At 38.5% G+C, this 22,506-nt stretch overlaps 1 protein-coding gene across 2 annotated transcripts in view; it reads left to right on the top strand.

Moving 5' to 3' along the window:
* The window catches only part of poc1a (POC1 centriolar protein A), a 39,524-nt gene extending 27,228 nt beyond the window's left edge, over nucleotides 1-12,296 (top strand). Inside the window, exons 11-12 of one of the 2 annotated variants that reach the window (XR_003462500.1) lie at nucleotides 10,714-11,591; nucleotides 12,165-12,296. Coding sequence is in view for 1 of the 2 variants with exons in the window: in XM_010746399.3 (XP_010744701.2) it covers nucleotides 10,714-10,824 (111 nt within the window). In the remaining variant the exon portion in view is untranslated. Of the gene's footprint in view, nucleotides 1-10,713 lie in introns of both variants that reach the window. The other variant, XM_010746399.3, reaches the window with a different exon arrangement.
* The last annotated feature ends 10,210 nt before the right edge of the window (nucleotides 12,297-22,506 follow it).

The following is a 22,506-nucleotide window of genomic DNA, read 5'->3' as shown; positions in this document are numbered from 1 at the left end:
TTGAGCAACAAAGGTTTTAAAAGAAAACCACCAATTCTGAGCTGTTTGGTACAGCTGGCTCACTGACTCCACACAGATGTGTATGTCTGTCATGATTTTATTTCTCACATTTACTTTTCAGGATCTCAGTGGCAAGCATGAAAAACACTGATACATGCGATTCAGCACTTCACAAAAGCTACTTTCTTCTTGAGAAAGAAGTGATTTTAATGCTTTTTGCACCCCAGAGGGTGAAAATTAAACTTGTAAAAATGTACTTGAGTAAATGAACTGCCTGCTAATATGCATCATAAGTGTGATGAGGCCTATAGGTTCCTTTGGTGGCTGCCACATTATTGTAGAATGGAGTTTGTTCAGTCTGTTTCAGTCTAATTCTAAATATAGAAACACTATCCTCACTTTTAATTGTTTTCTTTATTTATCTTGAAGATGATATATAAATACACTACTATTTAAAAGCTTGATTCGGGACAGTCAGATGGATGAGAGGACTACTCTATATTTTTTTTAATAGTCTTTCATGCTTTTAGGTTTTAAGTCCTCTCCTCAAATAGATTTAGACAAACAGATTTTATTCAAAGTGTTTGCACAAAATGTTTTGTACATTGAGAACAAAACTTTACAGTGGTTCAGCCAGAATGACGAATGAAAGGGCCAATAAAGACAAAGATATTTGTAAACAAAAGTTTAATAAGAATGAACTATAGAAGAACTATAAGAATGTGTGTTGCTTAAAAACTTTAAAATCAAAATGGAAGCTTGGTCTAGGGTTGGCACTACAATATTTTAATTGAATTAGATACTGGTTTAACATACTATGGACGAACGAATCAGTAACTATTTAATGTAAATGCAGAGTAGAGTAGAATATATAGAGCCTATATATTTTCAAGCAGTGCTGTGATTTAGTAATGATATTAGGGTCAGTTACAGTTTTCTGGACTGGAAAACGAATTCAAAATCAAAAGTTATTTGGGGGAAAAGGTGGTCATACAACACTGCGAGGACATCATCTAAATGGAAGTTTTGATCTTCTAATTATGTTTCTTTAGGGGCCAATACTATTTCAAATGTGATCATTTTCTTGTCTAAATCATACGAGACATTACTGAAGGAACAAAGAAAAACATTTATATAACAGGTGATTACAAACTTTTAAACTGTAGTGTATATACTCACACATACAGTACATACACACACACACACCATGATGACTATGTGCTCCATTGGCTCGTGAAGGCCCGACACAGTTTGAAGCCTGCAGGACTAAAATTATGACTTTAAATAAAAACAGACAAGAACAGAAACTGTTTAAGACTTGAATTTTTTAAATTATTTTTATATTATTCACATTTATTTAGCTTTATAGATGTGATCATTCATGGATAATGAGACACCTGTGGAGGAACTGTTGTTGAATAGCAAACATTCGAGGCTCTGCACTGACTGTAAACATCTGAAGGATAGTTTGTTACTACTTAGCGCTTTTAGCTGACATGACTGCAGCTGTTGAGTTTGCAACTTGTTTTAATCAGTGCTGTAAATATTAAGTACGACTGACAGCAATACATCTCTTTTGTTTCTGTTAAGATTTTAAGCTCCCTGGCAATGCTCGAGGCTGCAGCCACCTGACCACACATTGTTGCAAAGTGTTCCTAACACCTATCTCATTTATTTATCTACTTTGCTGGGGGATTTTTTTCGCTTTCATTGTGAAATGCTGCAAATGAACACTCTCTGCAGATGATTAAAAGCCATAATCTCTTCACGTCCATAGAAGGCTTTTATTGTGAAATGTGCAGCTGTGGATGTCAGATACTGGAAAGAATCACCCATTAGTATTAAGCTCTGTGCATTCCCGGTCTAATCGCATTAAACTTGTATTTCTTATGCTGTTCCAAATGCGTCTACAGGGTGGGGAGTGCATAATTTAAATAGTTTATTTACATTTCTTTATATTATCCTGTAACAGCAGCACATTTTCTCCCTGGTTATGTTTGAGCTGTTGAATTCACCAAATAATGAATCACCACATGAGGGATGTTGCCCCAAAAACAGACTTCTAATCTCAGGGCAACATCTAATACCTCTTTTTTTTTTTTTTTTACCACTGGCACACATAAAACATTGTGCTATAATGACCACTTTAAGGATTTGGACACAAAATGTGTTGTGTTTAACTAAAGAAGATGGTTGAAGGATAGAAACAAGAGCACCTTACGGTGTTCATTTTAGGACATCCTTAGATCTCAGACTCAGGTGTCAGACTCAAACGAAAAGGCATCAGAGTCACCTAAAAGTCACTCAGTCTCAGAAAAACCTTTGTCATCCTCACACAAAACGGCCTCATCCTCACATGAACCAAGAATCGAAACCACTCGTCTTGTCAGTCAACTTAACGCACAAAATCATAGCTGGTTCCTAGTCTTCTAGCAGATTCACACGAATTGCTGAGAATAGCTACAATATTGTTATAAATACTAATAAATACTTAATAATTTAGAATGAAAAATCATTTGTCTTTTCGTATGAACCCTTTATGGGGGTTTTTTTGGTTCATGTGAGGATGAGGCTGTTTTGGATGAGGCCGTTTTGTGTGAGTGCCTCAGTCACTGATAGTAAGCGTAAATGCTTAATGGCCATGCAGAGACACAGAAACACTCCTTGTATGTTTTTGTGTGTTTCTGTCAAAGGTTTCTCTCTGGTCTTTTTTATTCTTCTTTCTTTCTTCTCCTTTCAAGCTACAGTCCAGCATGTGGGAGCATTTAATATTGACCCAGAGCAGCCAGGCAGCTAGCTAACCCTTCCCAGGGGGTTGGTGCCAACCTTTTCCTTTCAAGCGCACTGTACACCAGCCCTGATACCAGATGGAACGTCTGCGTCTGGTTTAATCTTTAGCTCTTTTATTGTTTGGTTTTAATTCTTCGGTGGTGGAAACATGGATGATGTCGTTTCTTGATTGAGTTTTTCTTTATAAATTATATAAATGCACATTTCTGACCATCTTAAGGCTGCCGTTTAAAAAACATTGTGGCTTTGCAGTGACTTCCAGTAGCGTCAGTCCATACACTGTATATAGTGTACTGTATGTTTCCCCGTCTTGTAACTTTTTTAATAGACTTTTTTACTGAGCTGTTTTGTCAAAGAGACTGTTTTAGTAATTTAAAAACTAATAAAACTAAAAAGGAACATAAAATCATAAAACATAAAAGAAAAATTAAAAAGTAGAGGAAAAACATTACAATAATTATATTTTAAGGTACCCTGTGGAGTTCTCTTGTCTTTTATGGAGTGGGTTTCTTTTATGAGTGAGCTGACTTTTTTGTTTGTTTCATGAGTGATGATATTCATCATTCAAGTCCTGCCAGTGGCTTCAAGCAGAGAAGAAGAAGAAGACTGCGAGCTATAAAACACAACATTTAAACACTGTATCTTTCAGAGTGTTTAAAAAGTGTCTGCCAATGTTTAGTGAGGAAGAAAACACGTTTGTTACACTTCAAGAACACACACAGTGAGTTTTGGTAGCGCATTAAATGTAGCAGCTCACCTACAGTAGGTGTTACAAGGGATGTGAAACTGGAGAATCTCAGATTGGTGTGAAAATCCATATAGTGAATTATACAAGTGGACCTGCACAGAAGGCTGCGTAAAAATCAATACAAATGCTACAAATAGCACGGTGGTATAGGCTTCATCACATGTTTTCACCCATACTGTATAGACGTTTAACAACCTGCTGTTTCTTACAAAGCTTGTTGATGAGAGAGAGAAAAAAGGTTTATACAGAACACAGTTAAGCTCAGACAACCGTTATTTATAATACGTTATAATTTTATTCAGACCACTGGAACTTTAAATAGTTACAGAGGAAACAGTGGTGGACACAAATGGCTCCACTATGCTTTTATACTGAATTTGCTTAATATAGGTTCAAATACTTGGCATTGTGCTTGATTTAGTTTACAGCTGTACAGAGAAAAGTGTAACCCATGATGCTGTTAATTATCTTAAAGGCAGGCTATACATAAAAGACATCATGTCTTCTGTTACAGATACGACGTCCATGTCAGGACCAGAACCGTAAATCCTCTTTTCAGTGACTAACAGTGAACAAAAGGTCCAAAATGACAGCCCGTAGATACAGTAATGGTGAAGAGTTACAGAAGTTTTGAAAGGTCCAGAAAAGATTTATAAAAAAAAAATCTGAACAGGAACAGAGGCCATAGAGTTTATTCTTTCACAATAGATAAACCTAAGTTCAGAGAGTTTGCTCTGGAGATGAACTAAAGACTCTCACCCGTTTTTTGGCCTTCACCCCGAGGCCCCACTCTACACCCACTCCTAGAAATAATGGTGCTAGGACCCTTTACCCTGGTTTCTCCATATTTTCTAATCACCACATTTGCACATGTGAACGGCATATTTATTCATTCTGGCACCATAATTTACAATCTCTTCCCCCATGGAGGGGGATTTCCTTTTGCCTCTATATCATTTTGAGCACCATGGGGCCTGATTGAGGACGTCTTATACACTTAGGCCCAAGTTCAAGGCCTTCACACAAATCTTCTGCGCTGTGAGCCTCTGCTTCAGAGCCTGATGTCGCCATCTTGGCTCAGTGGATCTTTTTGAGGGTTTCCATTCCTCTGACACCATTATTTCTGGGAAGGGTTTTGGATTTTACAAAGTAAGACTATAATGGAGTATGTAAAGTAATCGTTGATATATTTCATTACATTTTAAAACACCATATGTTTTGTAACACACTTAATATATTATATATATGTGTGTATCAAAATATGTAGTGTTTCTGGGGTATTTCTACAACACTTCAGGTCATGTTGTTTCCCCCAAAATGCACACATACTGTTTTATAATGCATGACAAGGTGCCAGTAGTAATAATCTAACACTATTCCTCTAAATTCTGTTTAACCTTGGCTAATATGGCAATTTTAAGTGCTGTCCCCCATCCCCCATCAAATTAGGCTGACAAAGTGCTATATTCCTGCTCCTTTAAGTCTTTTTCCCAGCATTATTTTTCACTACGAGGGAAGATGATGAATTATTCAACATTAGGCCAAAGAGCCAGAGTTTGCTGTGTTAGCTGCTTTTCACTTGTCTGCCCTACCTCTTCTCCAATCCCCCCCCCATTATCCCTTTTGGTTTCCTTTCACTCTGTCCCATAACTCACCGCTCTTATGTGTCCTCTCATGCTAACCCTGCAGTACTCATCCCCTTCTTTCACACTCTTATGAAGAAATGCTCTTTCTTAATTTAATTTACCAATTCAAGTGCAATAGCACCCTCCTTTCCTCAGTAGACTGCGAGACAATCGTTTACTTGAAGACACTTGCTTCTTTGAAACAACATTTTTTTCCTGCTCTGTAATCCCCCCCAAACTACCAGATCTATCAACCACGATTCAGATCTTTTTCTGCTTAACCTTTGTGTGTGCCAGAATATATATAGATAGGTATGGGCCAGTTAACTGAATTTGTATTCCTGTTAAAGCAGCTTCAATGAACATTAGGTGAAAGTGAAAGAAAAATCTCCCCGTACTTTCCTCACAGCTGTTCCTCAAAATGTGATTATAAACTGTATGTTCTGCGTAAATGCTCTTTTAATTAAGGAATTGCAACATTTTCCCCGCAATGATTGAGATGCTAAGAAATTGTGAGCAGTCTGTGGTTAATTTACTTTCTCTTTTGAGTTGTAGTAAAAGAAACAAATAATGAATTTGCCAAGATAAGTTGTGATTAGTTAGGACTGTCGCCTTAGTTTCTTAGTACAAACCTTGGCTTGAGTCTGTGTGGAGTTTCCATGTTCTCTTCGTGTCTGTGTGGGTTCTTTCTGGGTACTCTGGCTTTCTCCCACAGTCCAAAGACAGGCACTTAATAGGTTAATTGGTGACTCTGAATTGCCCATAGGCTTGGAAAATGTATTTTTATCTGTCGTTATATTTGGTAAAAATACAAACGTAGTGGCACTAATATTTTACTTGTCTGTTAAAGACATGAAAAATACACAAAAGTTTAAAGTATTAACATCCATCCTGGATGATCTGATCATTAGTGGACAGCTAGGTCGGTAAATAGGTCAGTTTACACTGTCTTCACATGTGTCTTGAGTGACCACTTGTGATCTCACGCTCTTTATGCAAATACACAAGTGCATCAACGACAACAGAACAAATGCATTGTTGTTTTTAACCAGCGGCTCGACACTAGTAGCCAACACACTGGAAAAATTGAACGTGATGTTTTTTTTACACACAGAAAGAAAGAAATAACTTTCAGGGTCAGGGAACTTTCTCCTTAGGCAACAAAGAAGTAGCATATATTACTTACTGTCTACTATATCTGTAAACCACCAATACCACCAATAAAATGTTCTTTCATAAATATGTAAATGATGTTGAAACAGTATGTTGAAACACCTAGCTGCTAAATGTTGGCCAGGAAGGATATCATGGTTACTACATGTTCACAAACATCTGCATGCATATGGCAGGTAAGAAAACCTAGTAAAAAAAGTAATTTACATTACAGTGAAACAAACTGAGCTGTTTTATGTGTGTTTACAGTGCTTCAGTGGGGCCCAGGCAAGTGGTTTTAGATCCACAGAAAATTAATCAGCAACCGTAATAATTTTTGATTAATCATTTGAGTATTTTTCAGCAAACTTATAAACAGAATTTCATTGGATTTTGGACTATTGGTCGGACAAAACAAGATACTTAAAGTCGTCACCATAGACCAGGAACTTGTGATGGTAATTTTTTTTGCTGTTTTCTAACATTTTATCGTCTATTAATTAATTAATGAAGAATAAAAAGTCAGTTGAATCGCTAATGAATTCAGTAGCAGGCCTAGCCTGAATTGAAGTTAAGAGTCACCTCATGACTTCACTAATTCAGCAAAAGATAGCTTTGAAATTGTTTGACTGGAATCCCCTCAGCCTGTCATAGCACGTCATACCGGGCTGACGCTTTTACCTGATGATTTATGGCTTTTTATTGCTTTGCCTTATAGTTTATTAACAATAGACTGGTGGTGTAGTCTAGTATAGAGTCTAACCAGTCTATCAGTCTTTTGTGTTATTTTTTTGTAATAATTTCATCAAAACATTGACGCCAATCTGTTATTTATACTCTGTTTTCCACTAAACTCAGATTAGTTGGGTCATAGCACATAACAGTTAGTGAAATGCAGAGAGAAGAACTGACTTTGCCACCTGTCACCAGCACCAGTTTGTCTTTCTTTGACTTTCAGGCTATTGTTGTGTGGGTCATACCAAAGCTATGAGACTTTGTAACAGAGGCCAGTATTGCTCTGGGCGATAAAGAGTATAATGTGTTCTGGAGAGAAAAGAAAAACTGTTCACTCTATTTTTAGGAGCATAACGATTTGGTTTCTACTCCAGATGAAAACTATATGCCCGTATAATGTTGCCACTGCCTGGGGACACGTGCAGAGTCACACACACACACATGCACAAACACTAATAGCTGGCCGGGCTGCAGACTGGGTAACCATATCAAGTTGGTAAGATAAACAGGGTGGTATTGATCTAGAAAACGGAGCCAGGCAAAGAGAGGGAGAGAAAAAGGAAATACAAGCCCTTTCTCTCCTGCGATGCATGAAATAGCAGGAGATGTTATCTAGTTTGACGACCCAAAAGAAAACACCTTTCGCTCAGACATTGTGTGTGTGTGTGTGTGTGTGTGTGTGTGTGTGTGTGTGTGTATGGAGTATGAGATTATCTAAGAGACTTTAACAGTCTTTGTCAATTCCTTCATCGTTACGTGTCTGAGTATTTCTGCCTGGTTGTGTGTGTGCAGGACCTTGATAGCCAATTAACAAACACATCTGGATTGCTGGATGCAGCCCGTAGAACGTGTTGCATATGGTGACTCGGTTCATTTGAAGTAACTTCTCTGTTAACTGGAGTTTACATGATTTGTTTTAAAGAGCTGAAGTGAAACATGAGGAAACCTCTTCAACATGTATATTATGTAGCACGCTTCATATGTCTATATAAGGGTGGTAGTTTATTTTAAAAAAAAGATATTTTACTATCATTGTCTATTTTATATTTCTGTTTTTTACCTGCCTTTAATGGACACAGTTTCCCGTAATCCCCAGACCTCAGCGGGTGAAACATCAGAGAACCAAAGTGAATATCGAGGAGCTGCAACCAGCTCAGACATGTCCAATAACAGGACATGTCTGGGCAGACAGGATCCAACACTGTAAAAGGTGTTAGACATCGGAGATCACAGCTAAAAAAAAAAACTAAAAAAACTGGAACATCAATTTTTAGTAAAGAACTTTGGTGGATTTTCTAGATATAGACAGAACAATATGTGATGACGATGCTTGTAAATTTTCATTCCAGTTATGATGTTTTGGTGCTGACATAGTGATCTTTGATTTGTCACAGCATATGGAAATTAAATCCCAGGAACTCACTTCATTTGTTCAGAACTACAGATGAAAGAAAAGCTCAACTAAGAACAACTTTGACTCTGACACATCTTTCAATCTGCCACCAAATAATTGGTATATTATCTAAAATCTGACTGTGCTTTTGGTGCTAATTTAGTTATGATAATCACACTAAAGCATTTACCTGACACTGTAGTAAAAACCTTGTGTAAAAGTATATTTTAATGTGAGCGTGCCGTGTAAGAGATTCTGCAGGATGTGGCTCCACTGAAGAAATAATTAGGCACATTTAATCATTTATTGTTAGAAATCCAATGACTTATTATCAGTTAAGAGCTTCTTCGTTACAGACATTGCCCTCAAGTGACCATTAAATAATCATGAAAGAAAGACTTTTGTGGGACAGACATAAAATAAGAAATAAGGACATAGTGTCCCATCCAGATCTTATTATTTTGACCCTGTTTGAGGTCGTGTAATAGTTTCCCACTGAAGAGTTTTATCACTTTTGAGGTAAACAACATATTTCGATAAATGACTCATCCCTGCGCTGCTTGCTAGTATTTTTGAAATTACACTCGCTGGCACAAGGAGTGACAAAAAATTACAGGTCAAGACATGTTGACATATCTTTCATTCACTGGCCCAAATCGAGAGTCTCATCTGTCCGCAGATGACATGTTTACTGTACGAATGTTCCTACCCTGAGCCAAATTTTTTTGTTGCCAAGGACTACTATCCAAAACTGGGATTGTGTTTGTCACCAGGCAACATTAGCCAAGAAAACAATCATGTCAGAGAGGAAACTGTCACCATCTAGGCTTCCCAGAAGAAGATTCATTCACATTCCTGTCATCTTTTTTTAAATACACCGTTTATCACTTTTTCTCTTGCATTTCTTTGGTTTCCATTAGCACAGCTCATTCATATCGTTCTTCCCAGTCACCTCACAGATTTATGAACAAATGTATTTATATAGCACCTTTTAAAAAAACAGTTTAACAAAGCTCTTTGCGGAAAGAGCAGCTGACCCAGAAATTGGCCACACAGGTAATGTCAAAAGTAAAAAGGTAAAACAGATTCAGTGTCATGAAAACAAACACGCAGCTAAGGCAACGCGTTGGCCTGTACGGGGTTACCATGCTGGCAATGTAGTTAGGGGCCTGACCCCAACAGGCATGATGAGGATGATGATGATGATAATAAAAGCACAAAAAGACAAGGAAATACCAATCAACACTTTAGACCCACGTCCTCATCTGTAGTAGAATTGCAAGGTTGTCTGTATGGCACCGTGCTTTATGTAACGTATAGGGAAAGAGAAAAATTCAGTCAATGTACGTAGAATGAAATTAAATAACGTAGACAGACAAACTATTACAGATACTGACAAATGAGAGATTCAAAGATTCAAAGGCAGTTTTTAATTAATAATAGATCTGGAAGTGCATTCATCATCCAGAAGTCACAACAACTCCAGGCAGTGATTTACAGTCTTATTTCCTCCACTTATCTTCTTTGAACAATCTAAACAAAATATCAATAGTTCTTCTGGTTCTTGTTAGAAGTGGTGTGTCCGGACATGAATCCTCGGCTGCTGACTCTCTGTTTCAGATGATAAAAGGCTGATTTAGTTATTGCCTTAATGTGGCTGCTGAAGCTCGGATACAATATAAGATAGCCAGGTCTATCTTTGGTAATCTGTTCGTTCAGAGAGCGACACTCCTGGAAATTACACCTGGAAGCTCCTCAGATAAACAGTCTCAGATGACACGGCACTCAAACGTACAAGTGCATAGATACACAACAAATACTGTCACTGTTTGGAGGATGATGAGAGGAAAAGTATGTCGCACTGTGATCTCACTACCCACACATGCCCATCCTGTTTCGGATAGTGACTTTCTTGTATTCTCCGTGTGCGTAAGTGTGTTTATGCAACTGTGCGAGAGGGAGAACAAGAGCGAGTGCGTGCCAGACACAGAAACTCTGGTGTTTTCGGCTCAGGCAGCAGATCTCTCTACGATAATCAGCTGGATTGTCTTGCACGCACAACATCTGTCTCAAACACACACAAACTGCCTCTTTCACACACACAAACACAGCCATTATATACTCATTACTGTCAGGCTGATGCTGTACAGCCCTCTCTAACATGCTCTTTCTCTCTTATCCATCTCCTTCCTCCTTCACCCCCTCCCGCTTTCTTCCTTTGTCTTGCTCCTCTCCTCTCCTCTCCTCTCTCACTCTCTGCCTCCATCCAGACGGTTTCGATCTTGGAGCAGCGGCTCACGCTGACGGAGGACAAGCTCAAAGAGTGCTTGGAGAACCAGATGGAGATCGGCCTACACCTCCAAAGACGAGAGGAGGCCTAAAAGATGGCGGCATCACAGGTTGAGCTGCGGTTTGAGGGAAATGGGGTCACATCGACACCTCCAACAGAAACACATACATTGCTGTCTTGTTGTTGTTAGATCACACTTGAAATGTGTGATCTTAGACACAGTGACACATTCACAGGTTTAGCAGAGAGTTGACGTGCACCGCTTCCCTGACTGGACTTTAAAAGCACACTGCTGATGAACTGTGTCTGATTATTTTACAAAGAGATATCAGGAGGGAACGAGTTGAATATTAAAGAAGTCGTTCCGCGGCAACAGTGCTGAGAGCGCAGTCCCTTTTCTGCTGACGAAGGACCTGCTCGCTAGTGACTTTGTGTGTGTGTGGTGATGGTTGCAAAAGTGTGAACACATGCATTTTTTTGTACTGACTTTTGCACTTGCCTATGCGCCGCACATGTGGATGCTTTAACTCTAAATCTCAAAATGGCATTCATAAAATGCTCCTAATCTCTGAAGTACAACCAAAAATGTGCAGGAGGCGCAGTGACTGTTTTAGTCGCAAGCAGGCAGGTACAGTAATTTGAACATTTTTAAGCCGGAGAAAATTCATTAAAACAGGAAGCTTTGTTATCAGCCTGAATCTGACCTTATTAAATTGTCCACAAATGCTTCACCTGTCATCATTAGAAGAAGAAGTACTGCTTGTTTGAAATGAGTTTTAAATCACCTAACAGTTACTGCAGAGCCGACACTGTGCCTTTATTGTGTCTGACATGAAGAAAGTCGACTCGTCCAGATTGGTAAGTTTGTTAGTTTGGTGATATTTTATTGTTTAGATTATCAACAAAACCTGTGAAAAGACCAACGAGTTGATCCTCATAACAATATTTTCTTCTGTGCTTTACACCTCCATTGTTGTCCAAACACATGAATGAGCAACCGATTTGATATCAGCCATAACGACTGGTCCACAATATATAGTTTCTAGAGTTTTTTTGTGAATATTATTATAAAAATGTTGCGTTTTCTGGCGAGTTGCCGTCACAACTTGTTAAAACCTCGTTAATCCTTGGCCTCATAATTTCAAAGACTCCACGCAGTGTTACAGATTTAAAATTTTTAAAAAAGGGAACCCTGGTATCAGATCTGAAGTCTGTACTGACAGGAGAGAAGTTTGATTCGTGCATCTTTAAACACTCATCCGTGCAGCAAATGACTGAATATGATCATTCTGAATGTCTTCGCCAAATGCACTGTTTTCTTCTGTTTATGTGATGTTTGTGGATTGACATTACCTAGCTATTTAAGTAACTCATTTTGTCTTTCTTTTAAAAAGTAAAATTATATATTGTGACCTTTTTTTTTTTTTACAGATTTACACATGGAGTGACTTTGCTTTGGGCTAAGAGGTTAAGAAAGCTGAAAAATACCGAGACTGACACATTGTTGATTTTGGTCTTCTCACTAGATTGTTGACAATGAACAAAATGTAAAAAACAAAAACAGCAATCTTATACTTGAAGTTAGAACGATGGTGAATGTGCTATGTTGGTTTTCTAGTTGGGTTTTGGACTCTGTGACTGTAGGACGGCTGATTGTAATCACCGCAGTTTGAAAGGATCTTGTTCCGTCCTTTTATATCTGAGACTTTTATACACTGATAGTAACTTATCGCGTGCTTTCTTAATAAATGTTTCCCTCTCTTATCACCGACTTGAAATCAGTTGATAAAACGATTCCGGTTGCTCTTTCACAACACCGACCTCTGTTTGTGTATCGAGTGAAAGAGTTTGTTTTCATAATCGCTGCCAAATCCATGATGTCACCGGTTACTTTTAAGAGACTGTTTCCTGCTCTGATTGGTCCACAGAGGCCGAACTGTTACCAGAGAAATCATGACTTTTCTGGCTTTATTGTCCTCAGCAGAGACATTAAGATCATGAGCTGTGAGTTGTGTCATCTATTGCTCGGGGTGATTTTTCAACCCTTTCTTCGCCAGATCCTGAGTGATGATTTATAACAAAAACATCGGGGGTTAGAGCTAAACACGCCTGCCGTGCTTGTGTCCAAAATCCTTATGTTTCACCCCCTGAGTAATTTACGTAACCTGACCACTGATGCTGGATCAGTACTTTTTTATTTTTAGAAGCTTCAATGAAAATGAGCCTGAGGCTACGCTTAGACACACGCTGTGTTTTCTCAAAGAACAGATCCATCCGAGCCATAAAAGAACTATTCATTCACTTGACTCTTTTAAAAAAAATAAAAAATTAAATTTAACAAACTGGTAATGTTTACATACTAAAGTAATGTATCAGACTGGGTCCTATTGTGGAGGTCTCTCTCGGAGAACAGTGTGGCGTCATTAAGAGGGGAAAATATTAATGACTGTTTCTTTAAGACCCGGCTTTGCACTGATGGAAAAAGAAGAAAAACAAAACCGGAATTCTGGAGCTGTGCTGCCGGGCCCACTCTCTTCCTTCCTGTCTGGGGCCCGAGGACACACACACACACACACACACACACACACACACACACACACACACACATGCACTCATGCCAGAGAAAACGGCTCCCTTTACTATGGGCCTCAACCAGACGGCCTGCCAGGAGCTCTAGTGGAAGAGAGGAGGGGCTGAAAGAGTGGGTTCAATAACTGCTAGTCTTGACTGTGTGTGTGTGTGTGTGTGTGTGTGTGTGTGTGTGTGTGTGTGTGTGTGTGTGTGTGTGTGTGTGTGTGTACTTTCTTTCTGAGAGCCAAGTTTAGCTTTAAACCTTGAGTGAGGACATATCGACATTTTGGCTCACTCCACACTTTAGGCGAACTTTCAAAGAGTCGTTTGAGCGTTAAGGTTTGTTTCAAAGTTTAAAAGTTAGAATCAGGTTTAGTTTCAGCTTAGAGCTGAGATGATTACTCAACTAATCAATTAGCTGATCAACAGAAAATGAATCGGCAACTATTTATTCTATCACTGTTTACTCTAGCAACATAATATGGCAGAAATGTAACGTACGTAACTATGTTTTCATTAGCGTGGTGTGTTCTGAGGCCACCGTAGTTTCATTTTTCAAGTAGGAACACCAACCATTCTTTTGGTATGGTTTAATGTTTGTTCTGTTTTAGTTCCTGGTCACCTGTCTGTACTGTTTGTACTGATGTGCCGATAAGATATTTGAAGATGTCATCTTGGATTCTAGGATGATCTCATTTGATAGATGATTTTATAGACCAAACTATTAACAGAGGAAGTAACTGGCAGATTAAATGTTTGGAAAATTATTTTTAAACACAACCCGAGTTTAGTTTATGGGTGAGGCCGCTTTGATTCCTCATTCATTAGAAGGAAGCTAACCCGTTTGACAAACAACAAACTGGCATCTGACAAAAAAGGTGAACCAGCGACAGCGACTACGATTCCTGGTATCAACGTGAATGCTGTATTCCTGCTGATTCTTCTGGTTTTTGCGATTGTTGTGATGAAAGATAAAATGGTTGTCGCTGTGATAATCTTCCTAAAACTCTTCTCAGACAATTTATAAAACACAAACTAATAGATATGTAACTCAAACTGGACTTCCTAGATCGTATCACATGTCTCACTAGTACCTGAAGCGGCGCACCCTCATCAAAGCAGGGTTAGGGATTTAGTAATGATGGTTAGGGTCAGGGGCTTTTCAGGTTTGCATTATGTCAAAGGCAGTCCTCACAAATATAGCTGTGTGTGTTTGTGTTTGTAGCCTGTGTGTACGTGACGAAGAAAGGGAAGAAAAGAGAAGTTGGAGAGCAAACCTCTGTAATATGTAGCCCATGTGTGGCCCACAAGTGTGTGTGTGTGTGTGTGTGTGTGTGTGTGTGTGTAGGAGGGGGTTGGTGATCCTATGAGTAGAACATCTGGATATGTTTTTCCTGGTGTGCTGTGGTTGCTGCCACTGCTTGCCTGAGTGTGTGTCTGTGTGTGTTTTACTGGTTCAGTGTTGTCAGGTTTTTGTACTCGCCTGCTCCGCTTGGCTTTTTGTTTTCTCAACCATTGTGTCGTCTTCCGACAGATTAAAATCATACCTGTCCTGCTCTCACACAGCCAAACCGGCTGTGCCCTGTTGCAGCAGGTGGAGGCTGCCATACATAGCATGGTATGGTTTGACCGTGTGACTGCGGGATGAAAAACAGGCGGTTATACCCAAAACATCTATTCCTAGTGTGTATTCTTAGAACTGCAAGTCGTACTCGTCTGTGTTATATTTTGTCTTTGGTAACCATCACTGATCGTTGTAACAGTGTTGTGGTCACTGCTCAATGAGCTGAGAAGGAACTTGACATTTTGTAGTTCTAGGAAAGAAGTGATTCTGAGGATAGAAAATACACCGAACAGTTTTGAGGAACCTCTGTAAAATAACATAGAATAACCATGAGCAAGAGTTTCCAGTGAATCACAGCAGGTGTGCTACAAGTCGAGCCCAACGAGATGTTCAAAAATACAGACAGAGCCATATACATGAGGATGACAAAATAATGTAAAAATACATCAACTGAAGTTAGTTAAGAGCTAACAAATAAACCCGCAAAGAAGTCACAACACTGTGTCTGAACTACAGAAGGGTTATGAATATATATTTGTTTAAATGTCAAAAAGGTCATGTAAATCAAATATATATTTGTTTAAATGTCAAAAAGGTCATGTAAATCAAATCAAATACTGCTAATTTGGCATGCAACCTACTGTAATGATATCAAACTTTTAAACAATGTCTGCAACAATGGTCAGTGTCCGTCAGTGTTTTCTGCAGTGTTAAATAGTCTGAAATAAAGACCATCTACACTAACATCATGAACAATTCAGACGCTTTTATGAAATAAAACAATGAAATGAACCATAAGGGGCCGATGTGTAGTATTTAGCGGCATCTGCAGTGTAGTTGCTGATTTAAAACTCTGTCGAAAAGGCTCCATCTATAGGCAGTGTTCAGAAACATGGCGGTTCAACATATTGATAGATCTCAGCAACACATTTTAGTGTCATCACACAGATTTCATGTACTGCTCTATGTATGTTAAGGTGGTGCAGGGTTTTTTCATTACTAAAAATCGATATATTGTTGTTGGTGGAGCAGTGAGGAACATTACAGCACGGCCTGGTTTATGAGCATTACTACAAAAAGAGCCTTTTAATTGCTTAAAAAGTCAGTCTTGACAATATGGTTTCCTCAAGCCGTGATAGCCCTTAGTTAGAGGTTATGAATAGGCTATCACAAGACAAGATGCATGAGTGTCTGAAAATGTGAAAAATATTGTAGGGGTAAAGTTGAAGAAGTCATCTTCATGACATAAAAAGTCAAATGTGCGGCTGTGGAAGTTTCCAAAAAGTCTTTACAACAGTTTTTGTCACGTTTAAAAGAGGAGAAACTTGTTCGAGCCTCACTCCCGTCATGTCTTCTCTGACCACTGCTGGATTTGGCAAAACTCCTCAGTGCCTCATTTCCTGCTCCCCCCCCTTATCCCCCCTTTCTCTCCCCTCATCACCTCCTACTCCTTCCCCCTCTGAGACTGAGCCGTGCTTGTCGGCAGTCGAGGTTTGGCACTCTGCTCCTCCAACCCACGCTTCAGCTTCTGCTCCAAAACCATCTTTTTTCCATTTGATCCCAAAGGGAGTGAATGGACGGAGGGAGTGAGGTTTGATTTCTTTTCTTTCTTTTTTTTTCTTCTTCTGTTGTAAGAAGGGTTTTTAATCTTGTTGACCACTGTTATGGCAGTCTGAAAGAAGAGATTCTTCAGAAAAGCCACTTCTGCTGCCGTCTTTTCATCAGCATGGACTTACATCTGCTTCTCAGTAAAGACTTTCATTCTATACACGTCTATAATTTAGATTTACTAAATAAACAATACCAAAAAAAAAGTCCTTACAGTAGAATGAACCTACAGTGTCTGTAGTGTGACCTAAACGTCTAAATCACTCATGACCTCTGGTGCCACCGCTCAGGTAACACAAATAAAAACCAGCTCACACACGCTTCAAGGTGTGTAAATGTGTGCTGAGAGCTTAAAATTAATGACCTACTTTTACAATAGGCCAACCCATAAAACAAACCTGATGACAACTCGGAGAACACCCGCTCCCATCCACTCCCATCCCACTTCTCGCCTCACCTTAAAATCACCTGCCTCTCTGAAGGTCGACTGCTGACACAAACCTGTGATTTAAGGAAGCCTTTCAGCAGAAATGTAACAAAACAAGATACCATGTAAAGCATGTGTTATTTGGTGACCCTTATTTGCCTTGAATACACCATTTAAAAAAAAAGTGTTATAGCAGCAACTAATAATATTTTGTTTGTTTTTTATTAAACCCAAAGATAATATTTCAAACACAAAAAAAGCAATTTCTCATGTTTGAGAAGCTGCAACAATCAAAATTTTTGCGAGTTATTAAAATTGTTGCCAGTTAATTTTCTGTCATTTAAAACAAAACGATTCATAAATTTCAGCACTGTAGAAGTATATACATATATCATAAAAACTGACGTGTACATAAATTAGATTTGAGGATATGGCACGCACAGTTTCAGAGTAGGCAGAGTGATTGTTTTAACTAATAATAAACATACAGACAGACAATTTTAAGGGTACTCAGAGAGCACAGACCACAAAGGTCAATAGACCAGCCTTCTATAATATACAAATCTGCAAGCACAACAAGAATAAATGTCTATATTACAATATGTATATTGTATATTGATCAATGTATATTGACTCAGTCTCACAGTGTTCATCCTCGGCCCATGCTACACACTTCAACAAAGAAAATCATGCCATTGTTTACGTGATCCTGCTGACAGACAAACAAAAAAACTCCTGGGTGGAGGTGATTGAGAGGACATAACATAAGCAGCTAACCACTGAAAAATGTATGACTCTCATAATTCAACAAAATCATTCTTTTAGCAGCTAAAAAGCAAATCCTGCTACTTTGTTTCTTCTATTCATGATTACTGAATTAAGGATTTCTGTCCAGAAGGACTTGGCTGCTCAGAACTGATAAATGTCTTCAGCACTGTGACAGCGCACTGTCATTATGTTTTATAGCCTTCTGACGATGTAATAACTTTATTATTTGAAGCTGTGTGTTATGTTTATGCCAGGCAAACGGCTACAGTCAAGTTGTCATTACACAGATCTCTAGAGCGGCTAAGAACTGGAGCTGTTAGTTAAAAATCTAAATCGTCAATCATCGTGAAAATGACTTTTATAATTAATTAATACCGTCTGTCAAACATTCACAGATTCCAGCTTTTGTAAGGGTTTGTGGTTGTTGGTTGGACAAAACAATCAACTTGAAGACGTCACCGTGGACGTTTTTGACCATTTACAGGCTTTTCATGGATCAAACTGTTGAAGATGAATCAAGAAAATAATCAGCACATTGATTGATAATGAATGTAATCGTTGGTTGGAGCTCTTAAAGTACACTTTTACCCTGTATGTCAGCTTTTGTAACATAATGTCTGTCATTGTATACCATAGCTGTGTTATGACAGACAGTACGCCAACTCACTTCTAAACTGATTCACAAACTGATTTTTCACACACACACATATGGAAATGACATCCTTGAATGTTGGCATTCAGATCTTTTCTTCTATTTATGTAAGAGAAGTAGTTATGAGGTCATTTATATATGCTTTGAAAATCGCTGGCTTAATGTTGCTGTGAGTCAACACTCGGCGGTCTGGATCGCGCTGAAACTGAGGGGAGGAAAGTGAAACTGTTCATGAAAAAGAACAGATTGTTAAAGTGTTATTTGGCCACCTTTAACCATCTATCTTTATGGCCCTGCTTCTCAGCTGTCATAGTAATATAATGGGGTAAGGCTGAAAGTGTGTGTGTGTGTGTGTGTGTGTGTGTGTGTGTGTGTGTGTGTGTGTGTGTGAGAGAGAGAGAGAGAGCATGTGTGTGGTTGAGTTAACACACGATGACTCACCTCTGTATTTTTACAATCTTACCTACGTAGGTACAGTGTGTTTGCTCTGCAGGGTGATTAGATACAGTAGGCGGGGTGACGATTACATGTGAATTAAAAAAAAAAAAAAGATTTAAACATTCAAATAAAGAGTCAAACTGAATTGTTACTTTTTCCATATTGGTTCAGTGATTTATTAAAACGTCACTTGAACTGGGAACAAACCCAGTTTGTGTTTTCTGGATCTGCTCCAAGCTTGGAGTGCAGCAGAGTGATTTTTGAAGACAGGTTGGGTGACTCACTTTTAGGGTGGATTTCTGCCATTAACTCTTTAACGGACGGTTTGTCTACTTACTTTGACATCTTGGTATTTGAATGATTACGTCCCATAACCGCATAGCCTCCGACTTTTGTTGCATGTCATACCCTTTGCTTCTTTGTTTCCTGCCTATCTCTGCTGTCTGCTGACGGAAAGAAAAGGTCAGTGGACCTTACGGGAGCACTTTACAGCTTGATATTATTGTTATTATTATGTTTTTGACTTTGAAATTTAAAAGATTAATCCTAGATTGGACAAATACACTTCCAATTTGCCAAATGTGTATAGATCAGAGATGTATGTAAATTACGGCTAGAGAGAGAGATTTAATTCAGATGTTCGTTTGTATGAACTGACATCACCTTCACTCATTCAGCTCTTCCTTAAATCCATTCTCAAACTCTCTCTCTCTCCTTTTCTGTGTTATGTCAGTCTCTATCTCTTTCTCTGTCTTTTAGTCTTTAATAATGAATTCAACTGAGTGACTTCATCGCATGTGTTCATCTCTCTTCAACACAAACCACATATATAAAATATACACTTACATACACACACAGCCACACTTGGACTATCTCTTGAAATCTCTGAAATATTAATCGCAGTCAGTGCTCACACACACTTCCACTGAAGAGCATTAATACTGGCCTCCTTTTTCTGCTGTGAACATCCGAGAATCTCATCCCAGATGTTTCCTACATTTGAGGAAGCGTTCAGGTGTTTTATTACATTTGTCTAAGGTGAAGCAGTTGTTTGTTGGAGGCAGGTAGCTACATGTACTCTATGTGCTTTGTCCTCACCCTTGATAACAGGCCATAATTCAATCACACCTACTGAATGGTTCAATACATACAATACATTACCCAATTTTAGTCTCTTGACAGAAGTCACTTGTACACTTTAGATCAGTTTTTAAGATTTTCAACAATTGTTTTTATGTGACATAATAGACTGCCTCTTAACTGTACCTCTGACCTGCTCACCTCATACAAGCCTGGGTGTAACCCAAGTGGCATAATTTAACTTGCATTTTACTTTAATCTCATTTTTATTAAACTCTCACCTGTTAATGTTTTGGTTTTATTTCTTTTCTAAAACATTTTGTAACTTGTTTATGAAAAGTACAACTATATAATTCACCAAACAGAAGAACAATACCTAAATGATAGTAATGAAATAAGGAAAAACTTAGGCAAATAGCAATGTTTTATCTTACAATGCGCTGTACTGAGAATAAAGCCGTACAGCAATTGCCCGAAGCTATGCTTTACTGCAATGTAACACAAGAGCGTTTCAGCAAATATTGCTTTGGTCAAGCTTGTAATTTTCTATTCACAATAATATGAAAATAAAAAGTCACTTTTCAGTCACTGTGTAATAATTTCCAGTAAACCATCTATGTACCTGCATATGTTAGCGTTTAATGAATAGATAGAAATCACAGAGCAACTGAACAGAGACAGACAGAATGCCTTGATACATTTTCCAGGCCTGTTTTTTATGTGTTGGCGACCTGCATGTTTGGGGGCAAAGGAAACACCAGAGGAAATGCCAGTGTTAGCGTGGGAGAGGGGTGGCCACCTCACTCCATCACTGAGGTGAGTGGGTTTAAACCACAGTCTGCCTTAAAGAGACCTCAAACAAAAACATGAAGCAGACCGAAGTTAGTTTCCTTAGGAGGAAAGGGGGAGAATTTACTTTGTCATGATGTATATGAAGAATATTATAATTATAATAGACAGGACAAGTTATTTTATTTATCACATAGGTTCATCAGGGCCAAAGTACTACAAATCCTGCCTAATGAACAGGTACAGCTCAGTCTTGTAAACATGAAGTTTAAATCTCTGCAGGAGCTTGAATCAAGAACATTTTAATCTGTGAAACCAAAGGGTTTTGGAGCTGTTCCACTGACAATGAATGGGAGACTTTTTCTAAATACTGGATACAACCCAGGGTGATTTTCCAGGGATATGGGCAGATTTTCTGCCTCAGAAATTATGAGTTTAAAGCTGCTCCCAGACGAATCCACAGAGATCAGATTATTCTGTCGGAAGTGCACTTTTTTTCTTCATTCGTACTCATGAGAGTGGAACTAAAGTTTTAATTCTTCTGGCTTTTTGTGTAAGGAAATATGGATTGTAACAATACTACAGTAATCATGCATTTTTTTGGTCTTATTAAGTGAAACAGCTCAAGCATCTGGTTGAGTGGTTCCCATGGCAGCAGTTATCTGAGAGTTATGGTTGCTACGGAGATACTCAAATTCAATGGCATGCTACTGTGGTACGTCATGTACAACCTGCAAGTTTGTAAAAAAAAAAACGTCTTTCCTTTAAAAAAAGCCAACATAGCCCTGACTGTTTAAGTTGTCTGTCTATTTACAACATGAAAACATTTGGGTAAAAAGTCACTAGCTCCCTCTCTTAACCTAGGCTGTGTCAAAAATCAATGCCATGTTCACTGACTGAGTAGTTCACACAATAGCTAGCAGTCAGTGGACTAGGTTGCGTATTCTTTCATAAGCATAGAGTCATGTCGGATTGTTAGCAGAAAGTAGCTTCTGGGTACTACTGTTTTTATTACATTGTTGCCAATTTGAAGGGCACTAATTGATCATTCTAACATCGAGCATTTGCATAAAATGAGAATAAAATGGTAGATAGTTTGGAAGTTGTTTCTGGAGTCCAATTGTGACGGTGGCAAAAGACCAGACTGTCAAAGCAGATAGCAAAAAGTCACGTTTGGGAGTAATTTACGAAGTGCTAAAATCACAGATGGGCTATAAGCAATGGCTAACAGAATTAGCCTCCAACTGGTTAACTGCGTGTTTGACATGAAACAAACAATTTTTACCGCCCACGCACACAGATGTGAGATTACTAGTGCTGACCGGTACTACATTTTTGACTAAGTACACAAGTCAAAGCAAACACCAAGGATACTTATACTGATTTCTTAGCAAAAAATGAATTCCTTAAAGTTTGTGATTCAGAAGATAGTTTCTCAGACTATCAGTGATATCTTAGAAGTCGTTCAGGTTCGATTTTCACTTCAGGCGCAGTCCGGCGGATGCCGAACTGTGCGGTCACTTCTTCTTCTTAAGATCTATTTTTGTCCTTGTTATTCGGCATGGATGCGTAATAGTTTTAGTATGTCGCTTTTCATTCAGAGAAACAACACTTCATTCAGACGGTGGATCTCAGTTACAGCTTTGGATTTACTAATGGGACTTAGGGACAATGTGCTCATCTCACCACTGTGCCTCAGAAAATTACCTTGCCATTAGGGAGTGTAGATTTAAGATGGAAAAGGCTTTTCCATCTGGCAGAGTTTTTTTCTTTCCATAAATGAAGAATAACTCTCTGTGTCAACACAGAATATATTCATATTGCATATATGCATATAATAAAATCTTGCTTTTTCTGTTTGAATAAGTTCTACTGT

Source organism: Larimichthys crocea, chromosome VI (genome assembly GCF_000972845.2).
Source record: "Larimichthys crocea isolate SSNF chromosome VI, L_crocea_2.0, whole genome shotgun sequence".
Lineage (NCBI taxonomy): Eukaryota > Metazoa > Chordata > Actinopteri > Sciaenidae > Larimichthys > Larimichthys crocea.
Note: the sequence above shows the minus strand (reverse complement) of the source record. Positions and strands in the feature narration are given on the sequence as shown.